Source organism: Chaetomium tenue (assembly GCF_020726465.1).
Source record: "Chaetomium tenue strain MPI-SDFR-AT-0079 chromosome Unknown F5144scaffold_6, whole genome shotgun sequence".
Classification (NCBI taxonomy): Eukaryota; Fungi; Ascomycota; class Sordariomycetes; order Sordariales; family Chaetomiaceae; genus Chaetomium; species Chaetomium tenue.
The window spans coordinates 2,512,981-2,539,086 of NW_027117334.1; the positions used below are offsets into that span (position 1 = coordinate 2,512,981).

Consider the following 26,106-nt stretch of genomic DNA (forward strand, 5'->3'; position numbering starts at 1 on the left):
AACTTCGGCTGCACAACAAGCGAGAGATGAAGAAAAAAAAACACGCACTTTCAGTCGACCGACGCAAGCACTGTGCAGTCTGCATGCTGCAACGAGTTCTAGAAGGCCGGTAGAACGGAAACTCGGCAGCACAGCCAAACAGCCCCCGAGTTGATGGTAGCATACCCGGGAACTCCTCCCACACAAGTAAGCTTTGTGCGACATGGCCGATATCATCGACAGGTTGTGCTGGCACGGCTGGGCTCTGGGACGACCCTCCTCCCCGAAACACCAACCAATCTGGCCGGCCAAAACAAGGGGCACAAGAACTGCGCATACCCTGGAAACATTCAAGCTACTATTGATGCACCGAGAGGGACTATTCGTTTCCCGACCACGCGTCTCGATGTGGCGTTGGCTCGGTTGGGGGGGTTACGGGTACGTACTTGGTAGTCGTCGACCATTCGGAACGTCGGTGATCACGGACATGGAACGATGGCACTGATGTCGGGCAAGGCCCGGCCACAAGCTGAAGCGGAGAACACCCCATCTTCCCCCCTCCCCCGTCTGCCCGTCCCTTTGATGGAATTGATGATCCCAGCAAGCCTGGGTGAATCTCGAATTGCAGGGGTTCCAGAACTTTGGCCAGTGGGACCTTTGGGATCCTTCGCCTTCGACCTCTTGGCGTTCAGCACTACCCCGGGCCGTGCATGAGATGGTTGCAGTAGCCTGTCGCCAGCTGCAGCAATTCCTCCGGCCCAACCGTGGCTGGGAGGGCGATGTCTCGCTGCCAGCCGGATTTGCAGCGAACCCGCGTCGACCCCATGTGCCATCCATCGTCCACCAGGGTCCCCTTGGGCCCTCGTGGTGGCTTTCTCAATCTCAAACTCCGGACCAACTACTATAAGATACTGGTTCCGTCCCGGGCCAGAATTCGGAACCACACAACAATCTCCCAACCTTCACTCGGACACAGACCAAACAACTCAACCCACCATGAAGCTCTCTGCGTCCATCACCCTGGCTGCGGCCATGGGAGCCTCGGCAACCTTCAGCATTCCCGCTTTCGAGCAGCTCGCCGTCGACTCAGGCCTGGCCCTGTCCGGCCTCAACGGCCTTGCTCTGTTGCAGTCGGCCACCAAGTACGGCGGCTCGTGCAACATTGGCAACGTCAAGATCCGCAGGGAGTGGTACGCCATCCCGCCGCTAGCTTTGACCTTCCCTACACAGACATGCTGACCCGAGGAACAGGAGGACGCTATCCAAGGCTCAGCGCAAGAGCTATATCAAGGCCGTTCAGTGTCTCCAGAAGAGCCCCAGCCTTCTCCCCGCAGGTGTCTCGGCGGGGTCAAAAACCCTTTTTGACGACTTCGTCTACGTGCACCTGCAATCGACGCCCTTTATCCACTTCACCGTGAGTTAGCTCGTTTTCGTCGACACGATGTGTCATGCCGGGGAATTCCTACTGATGGCTGTTTCAGGGCAACTTCCTCATCTGGCACCGGAACTACATCCACGAGTACGAGAAGAGGCTCAATGCCTGCGGTTACAAGGGTACGTGACATCACTCTGGCAGCGAATACCGTTTCCTAACTAACAGTTACAGATGCGCTCCCCTACTGGGAGTGGGGTTTCGATGCCAGCGCCCCTCATCTCTCCCCCATCTTTGACGGGTCTGACACTTCTCTGAGTGGTGACGGCGAGTTCATCCCGGGTCCCGATCTCTCTCTTGAGATTCCTGGCAACGCCGAGCCCGTCGTGCTGAAGAAGGGTACCGGTGGCGGCTGTGTCAAGACGGGCCCCTTTGCCGACATGACTGTCCGGCTGGGCCCCATTACGCAGCCGGACCCGACTGCGGACAACCCGCGCTGCCTGAAGCGCGACCTGAACGCCGATGCCGGCTCGAGGTTCTCGAGCTTCCGGAACACGACCGACCTGATCATCAACTCGCCCAACATTGAAATCTTCCGGACGACCATGGAGGCCGACCCGAACTACATCCCCAACTCGCTCGGTGTGCACGGCGGCGGCCACTTCATGATCAGCGGCGACCCCGGCTCCGACGCTTTCATCTCGTCGGGCGACCCGGCCTTCTACCTCCATCACGCCCAGATCGACCGTGTCTACTGGATCTGGCAGATGCTCGACTTCCAAAACCGCCAGGGCGTCTTTGGCACCAACACCATGCTCAACTATCCCGCCAGCGCCAACACCACCGTCGAAGATAATGTCGACGTCGGTCACATCGGCGGCCCCATCAAGATCAAGAACCTCATGAGTACGACTGGCCAAAATGGCTCGCCGCTCTGCTACATCTACCTTTAAGATGCGGGTTGGGCTTGTAGCGACAAAGGTTGGTTAACTTGCGGCGTTGGTATGGGAATAAGAGCGATAGTTTTGTTTTTGTTAGTGTTATTAGCGAATGTTTAAGCCTTAAGCTACAGATATAATTTAATATCTCTTAAAACGAACGTTCACTTGTAGTCCTGATGTGGGTCACCCATGGGTCCTACGAAGCTACCAGGCTATGCTCCATACACGGTACTACCATTGTCTGCTGTTTAGCCTGTCGCGTCCTGCTTGGACCTTTCACAGTACCTACTATGTAGGTACTTGTATCTTCCCATATCTTCTGGACGGACGGAATAAACCCTAACCCTCCACTCTGTTCAGTTCACCCGCCAATTTTGTCGGCTCGCTGATCTTGCACGAAAATCTTTTTTTCATCCATACAACTTCCCGGCACCACTGTCCGGTACTCCGCAGTCGACTCCAGAGCCCCATCAACAACCGGCCCGCTGGCCAGTTCGTTCCTCTCGCGACCCGGGTAAATGACCCTGCCAATGCCAATGGCCCACAGCGGAAGCATAAACAAACATGCAGGAACAGCGAAGTGCGCCAAAGGCCAGAGACCCGGCGACGGTCCCTTTAATTCCCCATTCCCAGGTCCCGTTCCATCCATCTCTGTTCCCCATCCAATCAATCCCGGACCCGCCTTCTCTGCCGTGCCCAGGCCCACACCAGCAGCCGCGAGAAACAAAATCCACGGACTGCGAAACGATCGATCTCCGATCTGGTTGGCTGCAGGGTTTCCGAGAGCCGCTGAGGGTTGTGGGGCGGTCGGACCCGCTGCGGGCGAGCCCTAGGGCTTCCGATTGGAGACCGCGGCGGCTGCTGAAGCCCGCCAACGTCTGCTGTACCTGGCAGCAGCAAAAAATAGGAACACGACAAGTCGAACAGTCATCGATGTCGTGTCATCGGCTGGCGGAAACCATGTTAGACTATGCTGAACCATGTCGTGCAGCGCGTGGCTAAGGCGCTAACCCTGGGCGCGCTTGTTTGAGATTGCGTTGAATTAGATGTTGTGGACATGGGATTTCGACATGGAGATGGTCCAGACCGCGCCTGGGAATCATCGGTCGCGAAGGTGAAGGCCATAAAGATGGGATGCGTCCCGGCCTGCCATGGTTTGACTTGTTTCGCCATCACGCTCAACATCCAAACATCCCGTTTCTTTCCTAGGTTTCTGGGTTTTCTTTTCCGTTTCCTTGTTTCCTTATTTCCTGTCTCCTAGGTCTCTATCATCCAATCTCGTCTTTCCTCTGGGTTAAGGTCTTTGATTTCCTGAATACGACTTCAAGCTCCTTCTCACGACTTATCACCGGTTTTCTTTGTCAAACTCTCTCGGTTCTAGTTTTCTTATTTCCTCTCAAGCACGACCAACAACGACAACCTTAGGCCGGTCCTCGTGGCAGTTGATCTGTCCCAAATCTCCAACCCCAAGTCATTCCTCACGCTTCCCGGCGTGAAGCAACTGGTTGCCCACCATTTCCGCCAATACTTCTTTCCCGCAGCCTCCGACAGCCCCGTTTCCCAAGCCACAGTTCCCCCTGCGTACGGCGAGCAAAGAACGGCCTGCCCTTGAGCTCATCACCGACTTCGACTCGGCTGGGCCCTTCAAGATGCGGTTCCAGGCCCCCCAGCTAGGCGCCATGGGCGTTACCTTTACCGTGATGAGGGCGTTCCAGTTTGCCTCGTTGATTGCTGTCATTGGGCTCTGTGCCAACTTCATCAACGGAATCACCACTGCTGAGCACGATCCTCCCGCCGAGCTGATTGGCACTTTGACAGTGGTATGTGCCCTGCTCAACTTACACACGTAAATCCTCTAACTCGAGCATAGGCGGTCACTTCGGTGGTCTACGTCGTCATCACTTACATCCTGTACTACGACAACATGCTCCCGCTGCTTTTCACCGGGATATTCGACGGCCTGCTACTCATCGCGTCTATCGTGGTGGCTTCCCTACTCGGCAAGCCCCTTTCGAAGCTCAACTGTGCTGCGCTACCCACCTCAAATGGCCTCACAACCACAGCTTTTGTCTCCGCCGCCGGCTTCCCCATCCGGGCCACCATCATCACCCAAACCGTCTCCTATCCCTCTTTTGTCACGCTCGATCAGACAACCTGCTACGAGATCAAAGCCACCTGGGGTTTGTCCATTGCCCAGTGCGTTCTCTTCGCCTTCTCTGCGCTCGTCTGCGTCGGCTTGTGGCACCGCCTCCGCCGCGAGGCGGCAGCCAACGCCGAGCCGAAGGACATTGAGGGCTAGGGACGCGCGGGCGCCACGGGAGGTAAGCAGAAGACGAAACAGGAGGCGTGGAACAGGGCTCCCGCCGCTGTCGCTGCCGCTCCTTACTTCCCGCCTCCTCCCCTGGCGCCCACCCGCGACCGCGGCCGTGCGCGTAACCAGCCGCCCAACCCCCGCATCATCACCACCTCCCCGCCCCGATTCAGCTGCGACTCGGACGACTCCAACCACGCCGCCGAGCCCACGACCACCAACAACAACAGCCCGCCCCAACCCCGCGGCCTACGCCCCCCACCCCCGCTCAACCCCCGCCAACCCCCATCCATCACCATCTCCGTCCCCACCAAACCCGAAGACTCCGACTCCGAGTCAGACGGCATCTCCCCGCTCCTCTCCCGTGGCCCACCCCCACCCGCCACAACCACCACCACCACCAGCAGAACCCTCACCAACCCACCACCAGCAGCAACCACCAAACCCGCCCTCCCCACCCTCCAAATCCCCGCTCCCCCCCCCTCCGCCTCCATCTACTCCTCCCACTCCCCCTCCCCGACCTCCACCTACTCCCCCACCGCCGACACCATCCCCGCCGAGCACACCCGCATCCCGGGGCTGATCCCGCGCTCGCCGCTGTCCCCGCTGCGCACCCTCGGCTCGGGGATTGGATTGGGGTTGGGGGGGCTGATGTCGGCTAAGAGTAGGAAAGAGAAGAGGGAGAAGAAGCGGCCGCCGCCGATTGTGGTGGTTTGTTCGCCGCCGCCGAGGGGGGGGTTGGGGTTTGAGGAGGTCGGGTTGGGGAGTGGGGTTGGGGGGGTGCAGTCGGTGAGGGGGAGTATTGTGTGTGAGGGTGTGGGGGTGGGGGTGAGTCCGAGGAAGAAGAGGCGGACGGTGTGGGGGATGATGGTGGAGGGGTGGTGGGATTTGGGGCTGTTGGAGAGGATGGGGACTGTGAGGAGGAAAAGGTGAGAGGATAGGGGGGTTTGTTTTGTGAGTGGGGGATGTAATGAAGGTGTGTGTGTGTGTGTGTGTGTGGCCAGGTGAAAAGTTTGGCTGCTTTGCCAGCCGGTAATATTGGGAAGTTCAATGGGTTGGAGTTTTTTGGATTAATATCATCTTGCTGGACGGCGAGGCCAAAACCTAGATTGTCTGCTGTTAGCTTGTTCTGGTAATGAGTAATACATGGTAATGCCTTGTCTTGAGCCTTATCGTTGTGCTTGAAAGTCGTCCCAGCTTGTTGCAATGTAGAGTGGATGACGTTGTTATTATTCTCATGCCTATTGTACCCTATCCCTGACATATCTCTAGCGGATATTTCATAAAAATACTCGCGGTATCATACTAATCAATTTGATCGACTCACACGAGTAACTGTCAACACGACAGCAGGATCATCTCTAACAACGGGAACTGAACAAAGTTAAACAACCTTCGCAATCCAACCCAAAAGAAAACACCAAAAAATACCAAAACAAATGAGCCAACACCCACAACCTCCCCCCTTCACCACCCCCCACACCCACTCCTCCTCCTTTCCCTCCCCCTCCTCCCCCTCTCCAAAGGCGATCCCCTCTCCCTCAACCCCCTCACCCCGCCCCTCACCGGCCTCGGCACAAACGCCCGCCTCCCATTCCCCTGCTTCGGCATCGCCACCCACCCAGGACCCTTCAGCCCCGGCACGGCATCAAACCACAGCAGGGCGGCTGGGCGGCCACCGGGCAGCGGGCCGAGGAACAGCGGCGCCGCTTTTATGATGGGGGCGGGCGCGGGGGCGGGCAAAGGGGCGGGGATGGGTGCGGGAGGTTGTTGGTGTGCGGGAGGGTGGGGCGCGTAGGGGGCGTAGGAAGGAGGGGGGTAGGGGGCGTAGGGGACATAGGGAGGAGGGGCGTAGGGGACGGCGGGGGTGTAATGCGGCCCGACGTAGGGGGCGGCGGAGAGGTAGGGGGTGTGGTAGGTTGGTCCGTGGTTTGAGGGGTGACCTGGGGCGAACCTGGGGGGCTGGGCTGGCCGCCGGGAGAAGAGAGGGGAGACGGGGTAAGGCGGGGGGAATGGATTCGCAACGGGGGCCGGACCTGCGGAAGGAGCTGCAGTCGCTCTGGCAGCGGTGGGGTTGAAAGTGGCACCTGGCTGGAAGGGCGGCGGGGGAGCGTAGGGGCCGTGGGGGATGCCCCGCGGGAAAGCTGGCTGGCCCCGTTGCGGCTCTGAGATGGGCGGTCGGAAGGATTGGGGTCTCTGAGCTACCGGGAGAGGCGGCCCGGAGGTGGCGTGGGCATGCGCTGTGAGCGAGGGCTTGGATGCCATTCGTGGTTGACCAGCGCCGAGGCCATATGGGAGCATCACGGCGGGACCGTTCTGGTTCGGACGAGGGTAGTAGCTACAGTGGGCGTTACCCTGGTATGGTTTAGGATAATGGCGCTGGGCACAAGCGCCATGGGGAACGTTGCCACGGGGAGGACCAAGGAAGGAATCTTCGATGGCCAGGCCGTTCTTCCGCTGAGCCAGCCCCTGGAGCCCCTTTCCTGGTTGTGGTGCCTGGTTGTTTTGGTTGTACGTGGGTTGTCTTGGGGGGTACCCCACGGGGCGGCCACCGGCCCCGCCCCCGCCGGTGTTGGGCGGAAACCCGGACGGCCCCATCGGTGGATTGTGAGGCATCAGGGGGCCGGGGTGGAAATAGGGCGCTGCTGGAGGAGGAGGAACCACGGGACCGGGGAGCGTAAAGATGGCAGGTATCAGAGGCGGTTGGTAACATCGCGCCGAGCGGAGGGGAGTGGTAACGGCATGGGTCGGGCGAACAAACGTCGTAACGCGGTTTGTGTCCTTTGTAGCATTCTAATTACCGAGTATCCAGTTAGCGACGGGATCGAAGAAACCGCGACGAAATGGACTTGTTGTCCCTTACATCTCGAGGCACAACAAGACGGGACGTGGGATGATGGAAGTGAAAATGAGATGAGATTTTGGGATAACGTACCTTTCCCACGAAGGGGTCAGAGGGGCTTATTAACGGAAGCTTGCCACTGACACCTTTTATGCGATTGCCAGTCGCTATGACCTGGAGGTTCTGGTTGAAAAGGCCCGAGAACTTCTTGAGGTCCTCTGCTAGCTGATCGGGATTCTGCGCCTCGATCGTCTCCAGCTTTTCTCGAAGGACTCGCTTCTCACTGTCCTCGTCGAGTAACCCTGCTACCGGTCTAACTTGGGTAGGCAGCGGGGTTAAACAGGGTTTGCGCGGCGCTCGGCTGGATATGATTCTCATCGTTTCGAGTTTCCCAGATGTAGATACTTTCTATCTGTTGATTGTGGTCGCAAGGGATACGGCGTGCAGAGCAAGTGAAGAGGCAGAAGATGATTGTACTGACGGCGACGGGTAAGCGAACAATAGGGCGACGGATCAAAGAAGGCGGGTCGTGGTAAGGGTTACGTGGAGTGGAAAGGAAGAGAAAGTTGTATTGTGGCGTTATTCTATGCTTTTATACTTACATGTATAGGAAAAGGATAACACGCCCTCATTCTGTGTGGTGTTCAAGCAGCCCGTCGAAGACCCGTTTGGTTTCCGAATGACGAATCAATCATCAGGAGTTCTGGGGCAGGCGTATTGAAGCTATAACACAGTCCTTCACGGATTTGCCGTAGTAGTTGGGAGTGGAACAAGCCCTACGGAACTGGAATGATGTTCACCGAATGCTTATACGAGGTAGGTACCTACCTAGGTAAGTAAGTACCCAGGTACCTACCTAGACCTGCATAGTGCACCATAAAGCCTACTGATACAGCCCTCTGGTCAATGGATTGCTTCACGCACAATAATAAATCATTATGGTTGTGCCCATCTCTGGTCGAACCACTGGAGCGGCCATCTGATGGGATAGAATGGGAGGGAGTATGGCCTGACCCCGACCTTTTCTTGTACGCACAATAGATAGGCTGTTTCTACTTCCTTATGAATAGTATTATACATTGTTCACCCTCGGTGAATAGGCGTGACTAACACGGTGTTGGATAGAGAGCACACGGCCCCCAGCCTGCCGTTTAACCCGGTCTCTTGATTCGGATGACTTTTGTGAATAAGCCTTGGACATACCACGTGCGCTTGTGGGTGATCTATTTCTTCACACCAACTCTTCTACACTTTCCCAAATTAAATCACCCAAAATTGCTTTTCCCTCGCATCCATCCACGAAGGCTTCCCCCGACATTTCAACATGGATGCGACAAACAATATGGATGACATGGCTGATAGCGGCGGTATGGAGAAGAAACACGAACCCACCATATCCGAGTTTGAAGTATTGCTCAATGAGATCATCCATGATCCGGAGGGTACCGACCTGCATCTCCCGGCAAAGGAGCTAAAGCTGTTGGAAGACCAGTACATCTACAGGCGCCGAATGGCCGTGGACAAGGTTATTATCTTCTTTGGCATACCATCACTATATCCATTCGGAAATACGCTAACCGACGGGTCAATCATCCAGTGCGCTAAGGAACCCGTTGGGCTTCGTAGCTGGAAGCTAGACGGTAAGTACTTCTGGACAATATGAGTCAATCCCCCGCTGTTTGAAGAGCACAACACAATCACTCTAGTCGTGAACCAAATGACGGAAACTTCCCATCCTATTCCGATCCCAATCTCATACCCGAGCCATACTTACCCCCTTTCTCCCTTCTTAGCAGCAGCGACCGCAGCAGCAGTATAATCACACAACCACCATCTCTCCCCCCCCCCCCCCCCCTCTCCCTCCTCGCCCTCCCCACCCCCACAAACCCAACCCCAAACTTAAACCCAAACTAACCACACATATCCCCCAACAGACCACCTCATAAACCGCACCGCCCTCCACGACACCCTCCTCCTCCTCCTCACCCGCCGCCTCACCGCCCTCACCGACCTCGTCTACAGCGACATCGACGAGACCACGTCCGCCAAGATCCGCAGCACCAACCGGCGCGTGGACGAGACGCTGCGCCTGCTGAGCGACCTACGCAGCCGCGTGCGCTTCCTCGAGGGCCGCGTCACCTCGCTGGCGAGGCGGCACGAGCGGGTGGGGGTTATAGCGGCGGCGGCGGCGGCGGCTGATGCTGCTGGTGCGGGTGGGGGGAGTGGTGGGGGTGGGGGTGGGGGTGGTGCTAGTGCGGGTGGTGGGGGGAGGAAGACTCGGTCGAAGAAACGGAAGGCGAGGGGTGGAGAGGCCGTGGATGTCTCGGGGGATGGCGGTGCTGCCGTGGCGGAGGAGTTGGGCGAGGTGGAAACTATGTTGGCTGAGGTATGTTGTTACGGGATCTTGATGTTTTTATGTCTCAGGTTGGTGGGTGCTAACATGTGTTTCAGGTCATGAAGAGGGTTGGCGACTTCAGGATAGCCAGCGGTCTTGACGCCATTGAGGAAGCCCCAAGTCCTCTTGGTGGTGAGGATACGGAGATGGAAAATGCCAAGGAGGACAAGGGAAAGGAGGTGGCCAAGCCCGAGGCAGCAGTCTAAACCGTTGCGAGGCTCGTGGTTTGGGAGCAGCGGAGGGCGATGAGGTGCCGCGCTACCTTGCAGACACCTCATCCCCATGGGGATTCCAGACAATACGCCCTCATGTCTTCACCAACACCACGGGGAACGGGTCCCGTCAACACAGACCTCACCCATGTCATGTAGGATAGTTTACTCTGGCTCGTAATAATCCATCAATCACACCCACGAATACGCAACTTTCTTATGATCTCCTTTTCTGTAATCGACGAATTCAAGAGTATTACACACAAACTCCCAATCTAACGCACTGATCGAAGGCACCAAACCCGCACCAAAGGCCTTTACTGGGACGAACCCCCCGAGATGGTAAGAATCTGACCTGCCAAACAGTTAGCTCACGACCAACAACCCAACGACCACAACAGATCACACTTACCGTTGACCCAACCACCATCCTCGCTCGCCAGGAAGGCCACCACGCGTGCAACATCCTCGGGCACAGCACACCGGCCCAGCGGGCAGTGATCCGCCATCATCTTCTCAATATCACTAGCAGGGGTGTCAGGCGTAGCACCAGGAATGTAGTGCCAGGCGTTCTGCGTAAACATGTCGCTCTTGATACCACCCGGGGCGACGCCGTTGACGGTGATCCCCTTCACGCCAAAGTCGGTGGCAAAGGCCTTGACCATGCCGATGACGGCCATCTTGCTGGCGTTGTACAGGGCGTGGTTCTTGACGCCCAGCAGGCCGGCGGCGATGCTCGTCATGAGGATCAGCCGGCCGTTGGGCTCGAGGTGCTTGAAGGCGGCCTGGCCGACGAAGAACTGCGCGCGCGCGTTGAGGTTGAAGACTTGGTCAAACTTGGCTTCGGTGACATCCTCGGTCTTGTCCCAGGACTCGGTGCCGCTGTTGGACATGACGATGTCGATGCGGCCGTAGGTTTTCTTGGCCTGGGCAAAGAGCCGGTCGATCTCAGAGACTACGGACACGTCGGCCTGGATGGCAATGGCGCGGGCGCCGTTGTTGAGCTTCACGATCTCATCGACCACTTCCTGGGCCGGGCCGGCCGAGGAGACATAGTTGACGACGACCGAAGCGCCGCGGCGGGCGAGCTCGAGGGCGATTCCCTTGCCAATACCGCGGCCGGCGCCCGTGACTAGGGCAACCTTGCCTTCCAAGCTTGCGGAGGGAATTGAGAGAACCATCGTGGCGGTTAATGAGGCAAGTTTTTTGACTTGTTGAGTTCTGTAAAAGGACTGGGATGTCGCCGGAATTTGTGTGTTTGTGTGTTGCGTGTGTATGGTGAGATACGGGAAGAAAGGCGAGCACAAGAGAATGTCAAGAACGAGGCCGCTTTATTGGAGTCGGAATTGTTCGACGGAAAGTACGTTCAGCTCGGTGGTCCGGGCCTTTCGGAGTATCGGGGGGATGCCAGAAGCTGCGAGCGGGATCCCCCTATATTATGTCCGGTCGAAGCCGGGTCCCGAATGGCCGCCACGTTCAGAATCCCCTCGACTTTTAGCAGGAAAGCAATATACGGCAAGCGTGGAAGTAATTTTATAAATCCCAAAACGGCAGTACGAAGACGCACGCCATCTAAAACATGACCCAGCCAAAGAGGGATCAGCTATAGTAATACAATGGCGGTGTTGCTTCTTCCCCACCATCACCTCGCCTAATCGGATATTTCCCAATTCTTCGCTGAGCTGTTCCTAGGTGAGGCTCTAGTGAAGTTCGGTTTACCGATGTGCTGGGGTATAAATAGATAGGCAGTTTATGCCTCCTTGGGTCAAACCCAGCAAGCTGGAAAGTATCAGGGTATGCGATCCCCAACACGGCGTTTCTCTGATGCCACAGCAGTCAATGTCTGCCAACGGGCCTGATCTGGAGTCGAGTCCTTCCCACCCCAACCTTGCCGATGTTACCGGCAAATTTGCCCCTCGTCATCAAGACAATTGGTCTATATCCAAAACTTCCTTAGTCTCTGCCCCTAGGTCCTACTCAACCTCATCCCCATCTAGGTAGCTCAAGAAACTGCTCCCTCCCGGACCCGACCCGCTTGTTCTGTGTGGGAAAGGGATGTCTCCGACGGTGTCCTGCTGCTGCCGCGCGCGCGCGTCGTATCCGTGGCCTTGACCGCTAGTGCGCCAGGTGGTGCGGCAGGAAGTGAGTTGAAGTTGCAGGGCGTGGAGTTCGTCGTGCGTGGCTTGGGTCGGTTTGTTTGTGGGGCTTGCTAGATGCACTTTGTCGGTTGTGTTTAGTACACTTTCCTACGGGGCCTGGGAACCTGTTTAAGGTCGGTCGGTATATTGCGGTAAGTGGCCTTAAGCATCGCCCAATTATGGATGACTTGGCCTTCTTGCTTTGTATTGTGGATGATCGATCGAGTATGCTCTCCGGTGTAGCTGACAAAACAGGGCCGGGTTGAGCTGGCCGTTTCCTTGGAACTTTGTCCGCCAAACTCGGCTAAGGCTCCTCTTGTCGTTGGCTTGAAGTTCTTGTCCAGGCCGAAGAACGGCAAAGAAGGCTAGATTACTCGTCCGTCCATTCCGGCGTAGGCTGTATCGCAACGTCCTATCAATTAATCTCCTTGGGCGCAACTTCAAGTCCTGCCGGCGCCGAACGACCACTCCGTAGTCCTTGGGTGCCCCGGATGTCAACCCCTCTGCATATCTTCTACCGGAACCCGCTGGAGCCGAAAGCGAACCCGTACGTGGCCGGCATCAAGGAGTCTGGGACGAAAGGGCCGTAGTCGTTTTTGCCCCACTGGAGACCCATGATATCGGCAAGTTGCTTCGCGTTGTCGAGGTCCCGATTTGGCGTGTTGCTCATGAAGCACTGGGCTAGATACATAGGGTGGTACGAGACGCATGTAACCATCATGGAAAGAGCCTAGATTGGAGCCGTTAGTCGGAAAATGGTAATTGAGGGGACTCAAAGTTACTCGCCTTGCCGGTATGGCCTGATGCCACGTTCAGGGGCCATAACGCCGGGTTGACTGGCATGTCAGAAGCCATGGCGGCGCTAACAGCGTGACTCGCGACCTTCTCGAACGTGCAGATCCCGTCTCGCATTCTTTCCAAATCGTAACCCTCATCGCGCACCATCCTTTCCAAGTACCCGGCAAACCAACCAAGCAGCAACAAGTCGCCCTGCGCTTCGGGGTGTGTTGGCTCCTTGCAAACGAGGGCCAAGAGGGCGATGCTGGCGGCAACTGGATGGTACAATGCTCTCCTAGAGGCGTGTTGGTTAGTGAGAGTCGAACGGCAAGAGCTGGGCCGCCGCGGGAGATCCTTACCAGAGCTCGGGAAATACCTGCGTGGGGAATCGTGAGATGGCGCATATAGTGGCCCTGGAGGCGGCCCTCGCCACACTTTTGTGGCCACTCATCTGGTCGTCCTGCACTGGACCGTGGGGAGAATCGAGGGTTGGGGCCGGTTCCACTATTTGCGATTTGGCATGCCGAATGGCGGCCCAGTAGATCATGGTCACGCTGTTGTAGTAGGCCAAATGTAACATGGCGACAGACACGTCCGCGGCCTCGTCGCTGCCGATGGTCTGGGGTTTGTCAGGCCAGTCAGGGCGAATGCTGATCGGGACACGGACGCTCCATGCCTCAATCTCCGACTCTAAGGCGAACAGCTCAGCCTGGTCGGGAGCAGTGAACTGGGTCGCGATACGCCGCTGGATTCCAGCGAGCTCCGCCCTAAGCCTGAAGACGATATCCCCCCAGCCCCCGTGGCTAAGGGCATCTGCCGGGTTCAGTGACCCATGTTTGAGGCAATGACCACCTGGCCGGTCCGCCGTAACTACCTCGTCCGTGTGCACGGGAGGGAGTCCGGTGTTCACTGCCATATCCATATCGAGGATGAAGGTAGCCCAAAAAAGCCGGTTACGGTTCTCTTCATCGACCGGGTCCGGATTCCTCTCGGAGGCGGCCTTAACGTCTATCCCCGCCGATAGTTCCATCCTAACGGCGAGCGAGAACAGGAGAGCCGTTGCCCTCGTATCTGCTGACTGCCGCATGAAAATGGCCATGGCCAGGAGAGCTTGCACCGCGCCCAGGCTATCCCCGTGAAGGATAAGTTCCGGGAGCACGGCATAGGCGTTGCGGAAAAAGGTCCATGCGTATGCCGCTACCTCTCGGAAGGGTGTGTTGGATATCTTGAAGTACGTGGCATTGGCGACGAGTGCGTTGGTAATGCCTTGCCACCAGGCTTCTGGTACGCTAGATGCACGGGGGAGTCTCATTTGGTCGATAAACCACTGTATCCCCATAAACGGAAGCTCTGCGCACACATCTCCGAGGAACTGTTCTATCAGCCCCAACTCAGACCCCCCTACGCTCAAGGGTGACAAGACGATCCGGTCGAGCGGTTTCGAGGACTCTTCGATGGCAAACGGCGGAGATAGCTGGTGAAAGGGCGGCATAAACCCCCCAAACGCGGTCATGTCCGCTGTGTGGGGGGGCGAGGAACTCGCTTGGCTCGCATGGCTTGCATGGCTCGCTTGGGTACCCGACACTAATGATTCAGGGGACCTGAGAGCCGTTTCGGACAGGTCGGTTCTCGACTCGCGCCGGAGCCTAGACTCCAAGGCAGCCAAGCGCCCTTCGAGGGCCTCGATCCGCTGTTTACTACATATGGCTGTGAGCACAGATGCCCTATTGTTAACAGATACTTGACCTGCATTACCTCTTTCCAGGCCCGCGCAGTCGCTGAGTGGCGGGATAAACACAGCGATGACCCCGATCGGCACAGGGCGCGCAGGCCGGCGTTTGGCCGTCGCATCGCAGTTTTCCTGTCCTACATCGTGTACATGCCTAGATCGTTTGATAAGACCATTATTTTCAATCCAATACTTCATCAACAGCCTGGTACTTACCCGCGAAACACGTGGTCCTCGCGTTTTCCTTGCGGGCGGAGTGTCGGGGGCCATTTCAAGTTCAGATCCCGAGGATTGACGATTAGATAACATAGCCACAAGTTATAATGCCGACAAAATGTGTTTAGCGGATAGACATCTGTAAGTCTGGAAGTGGAGGTCTGGGTTGCCGGAGTGTATAAGTTTTAAGTCCGGCAGCAAAATGACTCCGTCTGGTTAACTCCAAACCGGATGCAAATTGATTCCGGGATTGCCAGTTCGGCGAAGGATGCTGAGAAATAGCGAAGTCCGAAAGACGCTGTCGGCCCTCCGCCCGATTGGGTTATCGGCTCTATTGGGCGATCGGCTTTGGCTATTGGTAAGCTTCCGAATCGGGGGGTCCGGGAAAGCCGGAAGCAATCTGCATCCGAGAGCCCTTGACCTGATCTGTGCTGTGAGAGGGTGAGAGGTCCATGCATGTCAGCTCAGTTCGGACTGAGAAGATGCGAAGATGACATCGCATCAGCGTGGGAAAAGGAGAGATACAGTATAAAATATTGGGTATTATGTCCTCGCCATCTGTGATTTTGATTCCACCACTTGAATCAGCTGGTCTTGCTGCTTAAATCGAACCCAAAACCACCCAAGTAACCCAACCAACAACCATCCTACCACATCGTCGCATTATGGCCATCGTCGCAGTTGCAGGGGGGACAGATAATGTGGGTAGGGCTATTGTTGAGGCCATCCTAGCCACTGGGAAGTATGAAGTCAAGATCCTGTCTCGAAAGGTAGAGCATAGCACCCATGTCACTCCCCGCCTGCCGTCAACTTGCCGTTTTTGGCATGCATGCCCTGGGGGGCGAGCCATTCACACACGGCTTACCAAGTACTGTGTTACACGCCTTAGCCAAACCCAGAACTCGAGACCGAGATCGGCGCGCCCATTATCCCGGTTGACTATTCTGACGTCAATGCCATCGTGAAAGTGCTTGAAGACAACAACATCGATACCGTGGTCTCGGGCATCGCCATGCACAGCCCTGATGGCAGCACGCCGAATGAATTCGAGCTGATCCGAGCTGTGGACCTGTCCAAAACCACCCGGCGACTCATATCGAGCGGGTGGGGCACGCCCGTCCAGAGCCGCCCGTAAGTCAGCTGCGGTCGAGTTACACAGTATTTGCCCCAGTTTCCCTAGACAATGTCTTACCCATAAAACCCGGGTAGTGTCCAGCCGAGCGCGATTGCTTCACAGCTCCACAAGTCCAATGCACGCAAAGAACTGGAGGAAACGAAGAACCTAGAGTACACCGTGTTCCACAATGGCTACTTCATGGACTACTGGGGCATCCCCGTCGTCAAGTCGTGGCTGGTCCGGATGCCCCTAGTGTTTTGGCTAGACATCGCCAACAACGCGGCGGCGATCCCAGGGTCCGGCAACACGCCCGCCGTCTTCACCCACACCACCGACGTCGCACGGTTTGTTGCTGCCAGCTTGGACCTTCCGAAGTGGGAACCCGACACCTACATCTTCGGCGACCGGGTGACGTGGAACGAGTTTCTCCACTGGGCCGAGGACGCCAAGGGTAGCGTGTCCCTGACTTGTCTCTCATTTTGCCCATGCTGACGCGGTGTAGGGACCAAGTTCAACGTTGCCTACGACAGCACGAAGAAGCTGAAGCTGGGCCAGACCACCGAGCTCCCCGCCCAGGTCCCCTTGTACCCGTTCTTCCCGAAAGAAGCCCAGCAGGCCATGGCCGCCGCTTTTGGCCTCTGGTTTGAGGACGGCATTTGCGACCTGAAACCCACAAAGGCCTTCCTGAACGAGACGTTTCCAGAGATCAAGCCGCTGAAGGTGAAGGAGATGCTAAATCAGGCGTGGAGAAAGGCCTAAAGGAAAGACCTAAAGCGGGTCGAGGCCGAGAAGGACATAAGCTGTGACTCGAGTAGAACGGTAGAATGTTGTTTAGTCGTCTGCCTCCGCCAAACGAAACTAGCCGAATGATACCCCAACTATGCAACTCGACCATGTTCAAGGGTCAGGGAATTAAAATACAAATTACTCGCGGAAACGCGAAGCGGGTGCAGTCTTGCGAGTGTTAAAACCCACAGTCCAGGGCAAATGAGAAAAGCCAGAAAAAAAGAAAGAAAAAAAAAAGAGAAAGTCTATTTTTGAGGAGAACATGAAACGCAAGCTGCCACTTTCGAAAAGCAGGGACTCTTTGGTCAAGAGAGGGAAGGCGCGTGCTAAAACAATCGCAATGTTTTCTCCCGAGGCCCAAGGCTGAGGCATCGGTGGATGTTGCCAAGCCAAAACCGATCGCAGGCACCCACAACTCGAATGACGTCGTGTGAGACATGACCCCACCCTTCGCTGCGCGCCAGTCAATGCAGCGATTGCGGCCGCCGCCTCCTGTGTTGTCCCTAGCAACGCGCTGTGCCGTCGCAGGTAAACAAAACGCACTGCAACCATCAGGGTCGATTCGCCCGTTTTCAGCACCCTGGACTCGCAAATATCGCCAAACTCCACACTTCTGCCACGGTTATCTGCTGGAATTCTTTTTCTGGTTCGAGGCTTTTCCCAAGTCCAATTGGTACCGCTGAGTATCTCGAACTCGCAAACAAAGAACTACACGTTCTCCGACCGAGAACACAGGAGAAACCGTCTGCGAGTCAGGCCGTTTCTCATACCAACCCGGCCAGAAGCGGCTCCATCTTGGCTTGCAGCTCTCTCCATCAGGTCCACCCCCGGCCGCCAGGTTTATACACTGAGGTGCGCTTCATCTCCATCGGAGCAGCAGTAAGATACGGGAAAACAGAACACTGGCTAACACAGAAGCTGCTACAGTTTTGCAAACGAACCGGTCCAGTGCTCTTTGAGGGAAAAGTTGCGGCATCAACTACAATAACTAATATCTATTTCCCTCGGGATCGGCCCTGCGTTATCCATGCTGTCGAACCCACCCAAGATGAGCGGCCTCCACGCGCGCCAACGCCAACACAGGCGACAGAACTCGACACCATCGGCGTTTGATGCAGTAGCAATTGCGCCCCTGCCCAACCTTCAGCAACGCCGGCCAGTATCCCACCGGCGCGGGCTGAGTTTAGACACACGGGCGCAGCCACTCGCACCAGCGCCGGCAAACACGACAGTGCGACGAGGATACGTGCCACTCGCTATGCAACAATCGAACAGCCCAGGGCCCGCAACAAGGCCACAACAGGTGTTGCGAGGAGCGCCGCAACAACGAGCATCACGGCCCGGCTTGAGCCAGAACACGTTCACCGAGCAAAATAACACCGACAACTTCCTGATCTCGCCGCAGGTCACCCCCCAAAGCCGTCGCTTCACCAACGCGGTGCCTGGACAAGGGCCACTGACCGAGGCGCATGGCCTACCATTTGAAGCGTATCCGAGGTCTCTTGCACCTTTTGAGCGCACTATCAACCAGCTCAATGGCACCGGCATCGATCCTGCACGAGAGTTTGACTTTTTTGGCCCCGACAGCGCCCTCTCGACGCCGAGCTTTATGACTTTTCCAGACTCCAGCCCGGGTGGCGAGGGCCAGGGTTGGGGATCGGAAACAGAAACCGCAAGCACCCACTCCCGTCGCTCCTCACGGCGGGTGAGCGCGAAGTTCCAGGCCGCTGAGGGTGGTTTCGAGCCCTCGGGAAGGCCATGCACTCCCAGTGGGCAAGTCACAAACGGTATGTACCGCGACTCAGCCACTTGAAGTACCGGTTGGGCGATATATACTAACTACCCACGCTTAGCATACTACCCTCAAACGCCAGCCGAGGCATTGATAAAAAACGAGACAACACCCTTGCAGCAACAAACCCTCAACAGGTTCTCTGAGGGCTACGATGAGTCGATGGAGGAAACCCTTAAGCCCATACGCACAAAGAACAACAACCGAAACTCGGGCGTTTTCCAAGATCTCCGCCAGCAAGCAGAGGCCATGGCACACACACCGCCCCGAGCGAACACGATCCCAATGGCGATACCAAACCCCGGGCTCCAGACACCGGAGTTCATGAACATGCGCACCATCAGTGCCGAGCTGAGGAGGTTTGAGCGCGGGTATGGGAGCATCCCCGCCAGTCCAGTAGACGGGCCGTCCATGTTCTCGTTTATGAAGTCAGACAACGCGTTCGGTGACAAGTCAGAATTTTCCCCACTTACGTTTGAGTCGCTCAACACCATCCCTCCACTCGTTCCGCCATCCCCCATCAACAAGGCACCATCCCGCCGCGGCTCCCCGCACCGGCGGACAGAATCTATTGCGTCTGTTACCAGTGCGGCAAGTATCGCAGACATCAATATCGAGGAAACGAAGACGGAGACGGGAGTGAGCATCGATGATATTGCGGCGTTCATCCAAGGGCCGGACCCATCGGACGGCAAGTGGCGGTGTCTCTATGAGGGATGCAACAAGCCGTTCGGACGCAAGGAGAACATAAAAAGCCACGTTCAAACGCACTTGAACGACCGGCAATATCAATGTCCGACTTGTAAGAAGTGCTTCGTCCGGCAGCACGACCTTAAAAGGCACGCCAAGATTCACACGGGCATCAAGCCCTACCCGTGCGAGTGCGGGAACAGCTTCGCCCGGCACGACGCGCTCACTCGCCACAGGCAGCGGGGCATGTGCATCGGCGCCTTTGACGGCGTCGTACGGAAGGTGGTAAAACGGGGGCGGCCCAAGAAGATCCGGCCGGAGATGGACGAGCGGCGGGACAAGGCGGAACGCACCCGGCGCAAGAACAAGCTCACCTCTGCAAACTCAGCGTCGAGCCAGTCCGGCTACTCGGACATCTCGAGCGCCAACTCCCCAAACAACGACTTCGACGGCCTCCTCGACGACGACCACTTCCCCGACATCCTCTCCGCCTCCATCGGCTCCCTCGCCAACAACCCCATGACCACCGCGACCATGAACCCCTCCACCCTCGCCGCCTCCATCGCCCACATACCCGCCACCACCACCATGGCCGAGGTCTTCCAAACCGCCCTCTCCCCCTCCGCCATGAGCAACTACAGCCACGCCTCCTCCTCCCAACCCGCCCGCGGCCCCACCCCCCCACACCAACACCAACACCACCATCACCAACCACCCCACCACCAACAAGACTACCTCCCCTCCCTCCCCAGCCCACCCTCCCCCAGCACCAAATCCGTCTCCAGCCACTACACCCACCACAGCACCACCACCGCCTCCCCGCCCGACCTGCTCTCCTCCCCCCGCTCACCACCACCACCACCCTCGTCCACCTCCGCCTCCGCGTCGGCCTCCACCACCACCGCAGCGCGCTACACCTTCGATGCGGAAGCGGACGCGGGGAATGTGAGCGTGCTGTCGGAGGCGAGCAGTATCGGGTTGGGCACCACGGTGGCGGCGCATGCGGCGGTGGCGGGGTTGGAGGGGTATCAGCAGCAGCTGGGGCAGCAGGAGATGGGGTTGGGGTTTCAGGGGCAGGGGCAGCAGCAGGGGGGGTTGTTGTTGGGGGGGGAGGAGTTTGGGTTTGGGGGGTTGGAGAAGGGGGGGTTTGGTGGTGCGGGGAGGTTTGGGGAGATGGAGGAGGGGTTTGATCCGGTGAGTATGTTTACGAGTGGGGAGGATGTGTTTTTTGGGACGGTGTAGTGTTGATTGATGGTGGTTGGATGTGGGAGAGGGTTGAAGGGGGGTGATTTCTTAGGTAATTTTGGGTATGGGGTATGGATGGTGGGAGTTTGGGCGCCCGTCGGCGGTTTTCTTTTGTCATCGGTTGAAACCTACCAGCGCGATGTGGTCTCCCGCCGCTGGTTGAGTTTCTTGGAGGCTGTGGGATGTGGTGTATTCATATGGACCTTCTCTTCATGGGTGTGTACAATTAGGCGTGGGACTTGTCATGGGCTTGGATACCATGAGATCTTCGGAAGAAGATGGCTTCTTGGAGGGTTTTATTTGTTATTTTCTTACTCACTTATAGCGTTTTCCTTTGTCTCCGAGAGTAGATGATGGGCTTGGATGACTGGCGCCCCGGATTGGATATTTACTTGCTATTTGGCTGTGCTTCAAAATTTATATCCTGTTTATGTTTGTTCCATTTCGTCTCTCACCAGCGTGATATCCGCCTTGTCCTAGGCACGCCTCTTCCGGTTTGAACAACATGAACATCGTGATCCAAACTCTCGTTGCGTCAAATCTAGGTTATATATATACTAGCAACTTTTAAATTCATGACTTCGGGGTACAGATTCCGAGTTAAAGCCCGGACGGGAAAGTTGGGTAGCCTCTCGTCGGCCTTATAAGCCTGACATACTGGAAACCATATGGCCCCCCTCTGCGCTTCTGCGACGAGGCAAGGTTTACTCTGTTCGCGATATCTCGGTCGTGTATACTGAGACTCTTGGTTCCGCGGTACGGGCTGATCGTCACCACCGAACGGCGTTTTGCTACCACCAATCCTTTGAATGCCACAGAACGAAGTACACTTACAAAAACCAACAAAGTGTCTCGCCGTCGTATATCATACTCCCTTGGAGATAGAAATGACTAAGGGTTTGCTCTTTACTACACACCAACGTCGTGTGAAAGTCATAGGTCAGCACCTCTTGCTGCTTCGAACAACAATAACCAAGGTACCTAGGCAATCAGACAGCCTTCTCCGTGCTAAAGTCGCCGACCAACCTACTCATGAGTTTCCACCTAGGAGAAAATTGGGCGGAATTGGTCGACAACAAAAATACATCGTCCCCCAAAGCCCAAGACGGAATTATCAAGTCAGCATTTATACAATTTGGGAAATAAACGGATAGATGCCCTCGTCACGACTGCACAAGACACCGACATTTGCTTCCCATGTTACACTCTTCGGTTTCACCAAAAAACCGCTGCGAATACCTGCGGATATTTGGAAAGGTTCAATGGGTCTGATGCGAGTAATCTGGGCCAGTTGGAGTACGACCCGGCGCAACCGACAAGGTCGCTAACCAGCTCGATGCTATAGACACCTTGACTCTCTCCCACACCGTCAACGTTCTGAAGTTGAGTGCCAGGGGAACGAAAGTTGGGAGAAACACTGGGTGAAGTGTGCGGTAACCGTCGCCTTGGTTCAGAAGTGGGTTGCACTTTGTGTTGGCCCGTGACTGGAGGGTAAACAGTCATCTGTACCTCGGGATTCTGCGCGCTTCCCTCATCTGGCTCATGTTGTGATAGTCCTTTTCATGTTGGTCTCGCCTAGGTACGCCCTTAAAATGCTGATAGAGACCGAAATGACGCCGCCTTCAAGACTGCATTACCACTGCCACAATCCTTGGGCAAGATAGTTGTATCTTTGACGAGTTCCTTGTAATCACATCCATTATCCATGCTCACTAACATTGCCCGTCCTTTAGGTGCCTTACCTGAGCTTGTCGTGACACGAAGTTGTGAGGTGGGGCGGGTCAGCAATAGCTTTGCAAGGATGAGTAAGATCTGTATTGTGGCTTTCAATTCCAGGCTCGGTGATTTCTCCGATGTACTTGAATCCTCTTCATCTCTTCCCGAAAAGTTGGCCAAAAAGTTGACCGAGCTTCATGCAAAGACTTCGATAAGAGGGAAACCCGGGACCAACCCCTGAGAGGATTCAACAGCAATCTTGGAATTGGGTAGGATCAATTGAGGCAGAGACGGGTGCTTCCGAGGTGGTTGCGTCGCTGAGGCTGTGCACGCAGGTACGGGTTATGCAGCTACCCCGCCGTGGAGCCCTTTCCGCCATTCGGTTCGAGCGGTGTTTGCTCGTGTTCATTCGGAATTCCAATTTTGTCGTCTGACGACCGAAAGCAACGCAACACAAGGGATTGCTAAAAAAGAACAGAGAGTCTCGGCCTCGCCTCTCTCAAGGTCTGGCCAGCCGAGCCGGTTTTCTGCAATTCTCACCGCCAAAGGAGGGACGGAGGGAGAAGAATCGTTCCCCCACCCTTCCCCGTGTTTCTTGTTTCAAGTTGCCGAATCCTGGTCGCGCTGCACCTCGAAGACCGGAATCGAGACCACAACACGTTTTCTGCAGGGACGGAACATCCTGGCCGTTTGGCCAAGAGAGCTGCGACCGAAGCGGCCAGCACCAATCTGTACACAGTATTTATGTGATTTATCCGGCCCTTCACAACCTGATTGTGCGTCCTCGACAGGTGTCACCTTGAATAATTGGAGGTGGGTGGCGTGCCGATAAACCAGCCAGCAAACCGCCACGAGAATTGTACTCTGGGCGCTCAGATGGTGCTCGCTGATAACATGCAATATGGAATGCGCCAGAATTCACGCTGAACCTTAACAGGAATTGCTCGCCGATAACAGATTGCAACGGGCGGGACTTCTGCTTCCTTCGAGCGATCGGCGTCCCCCTGAAATTACCTCGAGCTGGCGCGTTCGACCCAGCCAATGGCCAGCTGTCAGGACATGGCTTGTGGTTGGCACACTGCATGATTGGCCCAACCTGCCGTCCAAAGACCCCACCAGGCTACTCCCGAAGAGGAATGGTTCCAGGGGTGGAAGTGCGGTGCCTTGCTTCTCTCTGGTCAGGAACGGCCGAAAGGGCAGGGGTCCTTGTGCAGGACTGCCCCGGCGTCATCCCGAGGTCCCCAGTGCAATTTCGTTCTCGCTTCCCCTGTGGCTCGGAGGACGAGGCCTTTGTGGGTTTCTGTCTCCCTTCCTGCCTGACTTCGACCTCGCAACAAAACGACAGTCATTCTCTCCAGTCACTCCTTTGAGCCATCGTGTATGTCCTCACTCCGCCTTGGGAAAGTCATTTTCGGCCCTTCCAAGTTGCATCGCTGCCCATCAGCACGCTGCGGAAGCCAGGAAATGCCCCCTCATTTGTAGCGCCAGGCCGCTAAAAAGGAAAAACGCAGACAATCGTCGGCAACCACCGCCGACCACACAACACTCGTTCAGCAACTTGCGATTCATTTCCGCGGGGACGCCAACCCGTTCGTTCGTTTTTCTGTTTGCCTTCAGTCACAGGCACTCGTTCTTTTCCCGAAAGGTGCTGTGAGCCGCTGGTCGACGACAGCCGAGACGTTTGCCGCCGAACGACAAGCTTCCGAAGAAGCCGACGATACAAATATACGCCCGATTCGTCAGCCACGACCACCTTGAAAGCCAGACTGTGACGGTACCTCCGCCTCAACCACTCCACGACAGTCAGGCAGCGATTCCTACGACGCATTCATAATGAAGTCCATGGTCCTGATCGCCGCGGCGGCTGTCGCTTTCGCCGACGCGTTGCCAGGGAGCTTCATGTCCGTAACTCCAGAGAGGAAACATGCCGAGGTTGCGGCGCGATACATAAAAGGTGTACAGCAACCGATAGAATCACCCAATCTCTCGGGTTCGACAATCCAGGGGTGTTTCAAATCTGCCGGCAAACTCAAGTTCAAGGAAATCATCGAATATAACACGATCGGGTCATGCGGCAACGATCTCTGCCGCGCACAAGGCTTCGAAGTTGGCGGCACGACAGGCGGAAACCAGTGCTGGTGCGGCCACAAATACCCGCCCAAGGAAGATCTGGTGGACCCCAAGAATTGCGATGCCGGCTGCACAGGTTTTGGCGACCACGCATGTGAGTTGTTGCTATTTGGAACTTTTTAGACGAGGGAACTAACCAGATTGGCCAGGCGGTGGCATTGACTTCTGGACCATTTACCACACCGGCATCACGCTGTCCGTTAAGTACGAAGACCCGCCGAAAAAATCGACAAGCTCGGGCTCCCCCAAGGCGACGCAGACCGAGTCATCGCCCCAGGAGACCGTCGTGGTCACGGCGTCGCCCACCGGCGAGCCCGAGAGCGAAGAGGGTTCCAGCAGCAGCCCCAATGTGGCCGGCATCGCCGCCGGCGTCGTCGTAGGGGTCGTGGTACTTGCGGCGATAATGGGTGGCGGCTATTTATACATGCGCCGCAAGCGGAATCAAGAGATCGAGGAGGAGCACCGTCGCAACGCCGCAGTCAATGCCTTTATCGGCAAGCCTCCTAGGAGCAGTGGAGGCACATCTACGACGGATTCCCGGATGGACCCAGTGATGGCCCACCGGAGGATGAGTGACGGCAGCATCGCCGACAACCAAGATTACTCCAGGAGGATCCTTCGTGTATGTTCCATCTTGGATGCGCGCCAAAAGTGTATTGCTAACAAGCCCAGGTTACCAACGCATGATCGCGCCACCACAGTGATAACGACCAACGAATTCGCCTGTATTTCACATTTGCATAACCGGCGTTTTGGGGAAGGGTGGTGGGGGGAAGGCTATTCTACAAGTCTTATCGCGCACTCGGTGGCGGATCGACTGAGCCATCACACGAACGAAACCTACCTGGGGGCGTCTCTTTTTTTCGTTTGTACGGTTGGCGCGGGCATCTCCGGGGGCTGCACACTTGGGTTGCTGTGTGGCCGGCCCGGCATGCTGTGCTGCTGCTCTCCCTTTCTCCTTCGTTACACGTTTTAGACCAGTACCCGAGTCCCCGACGACATTCATCATGTCTGACCGTCGGGCCTCACAACTTCTTTCAGAACGAGTCAGAAACAATCAATGGGCGCAGAATCCACTCCTCGGGGTCTTGTTCGGCGTGGTGTGTGTGTTCTTCTGCGGACGGAAAACATCACTTTTACCCAGCTGCTTTTAATTAACAACAAACGCCGCGTGGAGGATCATTCCTTGCGCGACGAGGATGTCTCCCTCCCAGAACCCCCTAAAATCCCCTAACAGCCACTTCACTTCTGTCATCGATGGTGTTGGGCATCTCTAAAATTACTTTTAAACAAATACAAACTTTAAACCTACTCGTCTTGTTTCCCCCTCCGCAACGGCGTTGACTTACCCCTCTTGCCGCTTCCCGCTCTTCTCCCCATGATGTGAAGAGATCCGCAAAAGGCAAGCAGATCACCTGAAATACCCGGATCGCCGTTCCCCCCTCCCCCTCCCCTCCCCTCCCGTCCCGCTTTTGCGTGTTTCCAACCTCCCACAATTGCACACAGCTCGGTTCGGCTGCTTAATGGGAAATGGGGAGGAAGAGGGGGGGGAAACACCTCTCTCATGCGGCATGTCGATCGCGAGGCCCGAGCAGAGTTAGGTACATTCGGCAGTCTCGCAACAACCGTTTGTGCCTTATTTCTTCCTTGTGGGGGTGTATTTTTGGCTGCTCGCTTTGCGTTGCGTGCCAGCTTGCCTTGGAGTTGTGAGGCATCCG

At 56.4% G+C, this 26,106-nt stretch overlaps 10 protein-coding genes across 10 annotated transcripts; 7 read left to right on the forward strand and 3 right to left on the reverse strand.

Annotated features, from left to right (window-relative positions):
- Positions 1-646: 646 nt before the first annotated feature.
- F5144DRAFT_358073 (uncharacterized protein) lies at positions 647-2,452 on the forward strand. The gene is made up of 4 exons (XM_066784369.1): positions 647-1,169; positions 1,231-1,393; positions 1,461-1,533; positions 1,586-2,452. Exons 1-4 carry the CDS (start codon positions 976-978, stop codon positions 2,302-2,304), a joined length of 1,149 nt encoding a protein of 382 aa, XP_066640057.1. The 5' UTR covers positions 647-975; the 3' UTR covers positions 2,305-2,452.
- A 910-nt stretch (positions 2,453-3,362) lies between these two features.
- Positions 3,363-4,591, forward strand: F5144DRAFT_550887 (uncharacterized protein; the record flags this gene model as incomplete). The annotated part of the gene is made up of 4 exons (XM_066787662.1): positions 3,363-3,406; positions 3,694-3,796; positions 3,834-4,112; positions 4,163-4,591. The coding sequence occupies 4 exons, from the start codon at positions 3,363-3,365 to the stop codon at positions 4,589-4,591; spliced, it is 855 nt and encodes a 284-aa protein (XP_066640058.1).
- A 1,181-nt stretch (positions 4,592-5,772) lies between these two features.
- On the reverse strand, positions 5,773-7,823 carry F5144DRAFT_657861 (uncharacterized protein; the record flags this gene model as incomplete). The annotated part of the gene is made up of 4 exons (XM_066793198.1): positions 5,773-5,800; positions 5,931-5,938; positions 6,170-7,396; positions 7,539-7,823. The coding sequence occupies 4 exons, from the start codon at positions 7,821-7,823 to the stop codon at positions 5,773-5,775; spliced, it is 1,548 nt and encodes a 515-aa protein (XP_066640059.1).
- A 927-nt stretch (positions 7,824-8,750) lies between these two features.
- On the forward strand, positions 8,751-10,046 carry F5144DRAFT_657864 (uncharacterized protein; the record flags this gene model as incomplete). Its single annotated transcript, XM_066793199.1, has 3 exons — positions 8,751-9,085; positions 9,380-9,831; positions 9,897-10,046. The coding sequence occupies exons 1-3, from the start codon at positions 8,770-8,772 to the stop codon at positions 10,044-10,046; spliced, it is 918 nt and encodes a 305-aa protein (XP_066640060.1). The 5' UTR covers positions 8,751-8,769.
- Positions 10,047-10,354: 308 nt separating this feature from the next.
- On the reverse strand, positions 10,355-11,343 carry F5144DRAFT_358125 (uncharacterized protein). Its single transcript, XM_066784370.1, has 2 exons — positions 10,465-11,343; positions 10,355-10,407 (listed from the first exon to the last, which is right to left on the reverse strand). Exons 1-2 carry the CDS (start codon positions 11,231-11,233, stop codon positions 10,370-10,372), a joined length of 807 nt encoding a protein of 268 aa, XP_066640061.1. The 5' UTR covers positions 11,234-11,343; the 3' UTR covers positions 10,355-10,369.
- A 1,361-nt stretch (positions 11,344-12,704) lies between these two features.
- F5144DRAFT_497883 (uncharacterized protein) lies at positions 12,705-14,966 on the reverse strand (the record flags this gene model as incomplete). The annotated part of the gene is made up of 5 exons (XM_066786232.1): positions 12,705-12,871; positions 12,973-13,262; positions 13,327-14,674; positions 14,723-14,828; positions 14,913-14,966. 5 exons carry the CDS (start codon positions 14,964-14,966, stop codon positions 12,705-12,707), a joined length of 1,965 nt encoding a protein of 654 aa, XP_066640062.1.
- A 460-nt stretch (positions 14,967-15,426) lies between these two features.
- Positions 15,427-16,871, forward strand: F5144DRAFT_358142 (uncharacterized protein). Its single transcript, XM_066784371.1, has 4 exons — positions 15,427-15,682; positions 15,802-16,043; positions 16,122-16,480; positions 16,532-16,871. Exons 1-4 carry the CDS (start codon positions 15,578-15,580, stop codon positions 16,786-16,788), a joined length of 963 nt encoding a protein of 320 aa, XP_066640063.1. The 5' UTR covers positions 15,427-15,577; the 3' UTR covers positions 16,789-16,871.
- Positions 16,872-17,400: 529 nt separating this feature from the next.
- F5144DRAFT_518321 (uncharacterized protein) lies at positions 17,401-20,376 on the forward strand (the record flags this gene model as incomplete). The annotated part of the gene is made up of 3 exons (XM_066786663.1): positions 17,401-17,667; positions 17,743-18,602; positions 18,669-20,376. Coding segments are annotated over exons 2-3 (2,466 nt in total), but the record flags the coding sequence as incomplete, so codon positions are not given.
- Positions 20,377-20,436: 60 nt separating this feature from the next.
- Positions 20,437-20,982, forward strand: F5144DRAFT_582980 (uncharacterized protein). Its single transcript, XM_066789530.1, has one exon. The coding sequence runs from the start codon at positions 20,549-20,551 to the stop codon at positions 20,894-20,896; it is 348 nt and encodes a 115-aa protein (XP_066640065.1). The 5' UTR covers positions 20,437-20,548; the 3' UTR covers positions 20,897-20,982.
- A 2,735-nt stretch (positions 20,983-23,717) lies between these two features.
- Positions 23,718-25,097, forward strand: F5144DRAFT_358187 (uncharacterized protein). The gene is made up of 3 exons (XM_066784374.1): positions 23,718-24,482; positions 24,538-25,010; positions 25,061-25,097. Exons 1-3 carry the CDS (start codon positions 24,092-24,094, stop codon positions 25,073-25,075), a joined length of 879 nt encoding a protein of 292 aa, XP_066640066.1. The 5' UTR covers positions 23,718-24,091; the 3' UTR covers positions 25,076-25,097.
- The last annotated feature ends 1,009 nt before the right edge of the window (positions 25,098-26,106 follow it).

Bases quoted from the DNA above. Each gene is read 5' to 3' on its own strand.
- F5144DRAFT_358073 (XM_066784369.1), top strand. From the start codon at position 976: ATGAAGCTCTCTGCGTCCATCACCCTGGCTGCGGCCATGGGAGCCTCG. The intron at 1,394-1,460 runs GTGAGTTAGCTC...TGGCTGTTTCAG, and splicing joins CGCCCTTTATCCACTTCACC to GGCAACTTCCTCATCTGGCA. The intron at 1,534-1,585 runs GTACGTGACATC...TAACAGTTACAG, and splicing joins CAATGCCTGCGGTTACAAGG to ATGCGCTCCCCTACTGGGAG.
- F5144DRAFT_358125 (XM_066784370.1), bottom strand. From the start codon at position 11,233: ATGGTTCTCTCAATTCCCTCCGCAAGCTTGGAAGGCAAGGTTGCCCTA. The intron at 10,408-10,464 runs GTAAGTGTGATC...ACTGTTTGGCAG, and splicing joins GGATGGTGGTTGGGTCAACG to GTCAGATTCTTACCATCTCG.
- F5144DRAFT_358142 (XM_066784371.1), top strand. From the start codon at position 15,578: ATGGCCATCGTCGCAGTTGCAGGGGGGACAGATAATGTGGGTAGGGCT. The intron at 15,683-15,801 runs GTAGAGCATAGC...TACACGCCTTAG, and splicing joins TCAAGATCCTGTCTCGAAAG to CCAAACCCAGAACTCGAGAC. The intron at 16,044-16,121 runs GTAAGTCAGCTG...AAACCCGGGTAG, and splicing joins ACGCCCGTCCAGAGCCGCCC to TGTCCAGCCGAGCGCGATTG.
- F5144DRAFT_582980 (XM_066789530.1), top strand. From the start codon at position 20,549: ATGGTGGTTGGATGTGGGAGAGGGTTGAAGGGGGGTGATTTCTTAGGT.
- F5144DRAFT_358187 (XM_066784374.1), top strand. From the start codon at position 24,092: ATGAAGTCCATGGTCCTGATCGCCGCGGCGGCTGTCGCTTTCGCCGAC. The intron at 24,483-24,537 runs GTGAGTTGTTGC...CAGATTGGCCAG, and splicing joins AGGTTTTGGCGACCACGCAT to GCGGTGGCATTGACTTCTGG.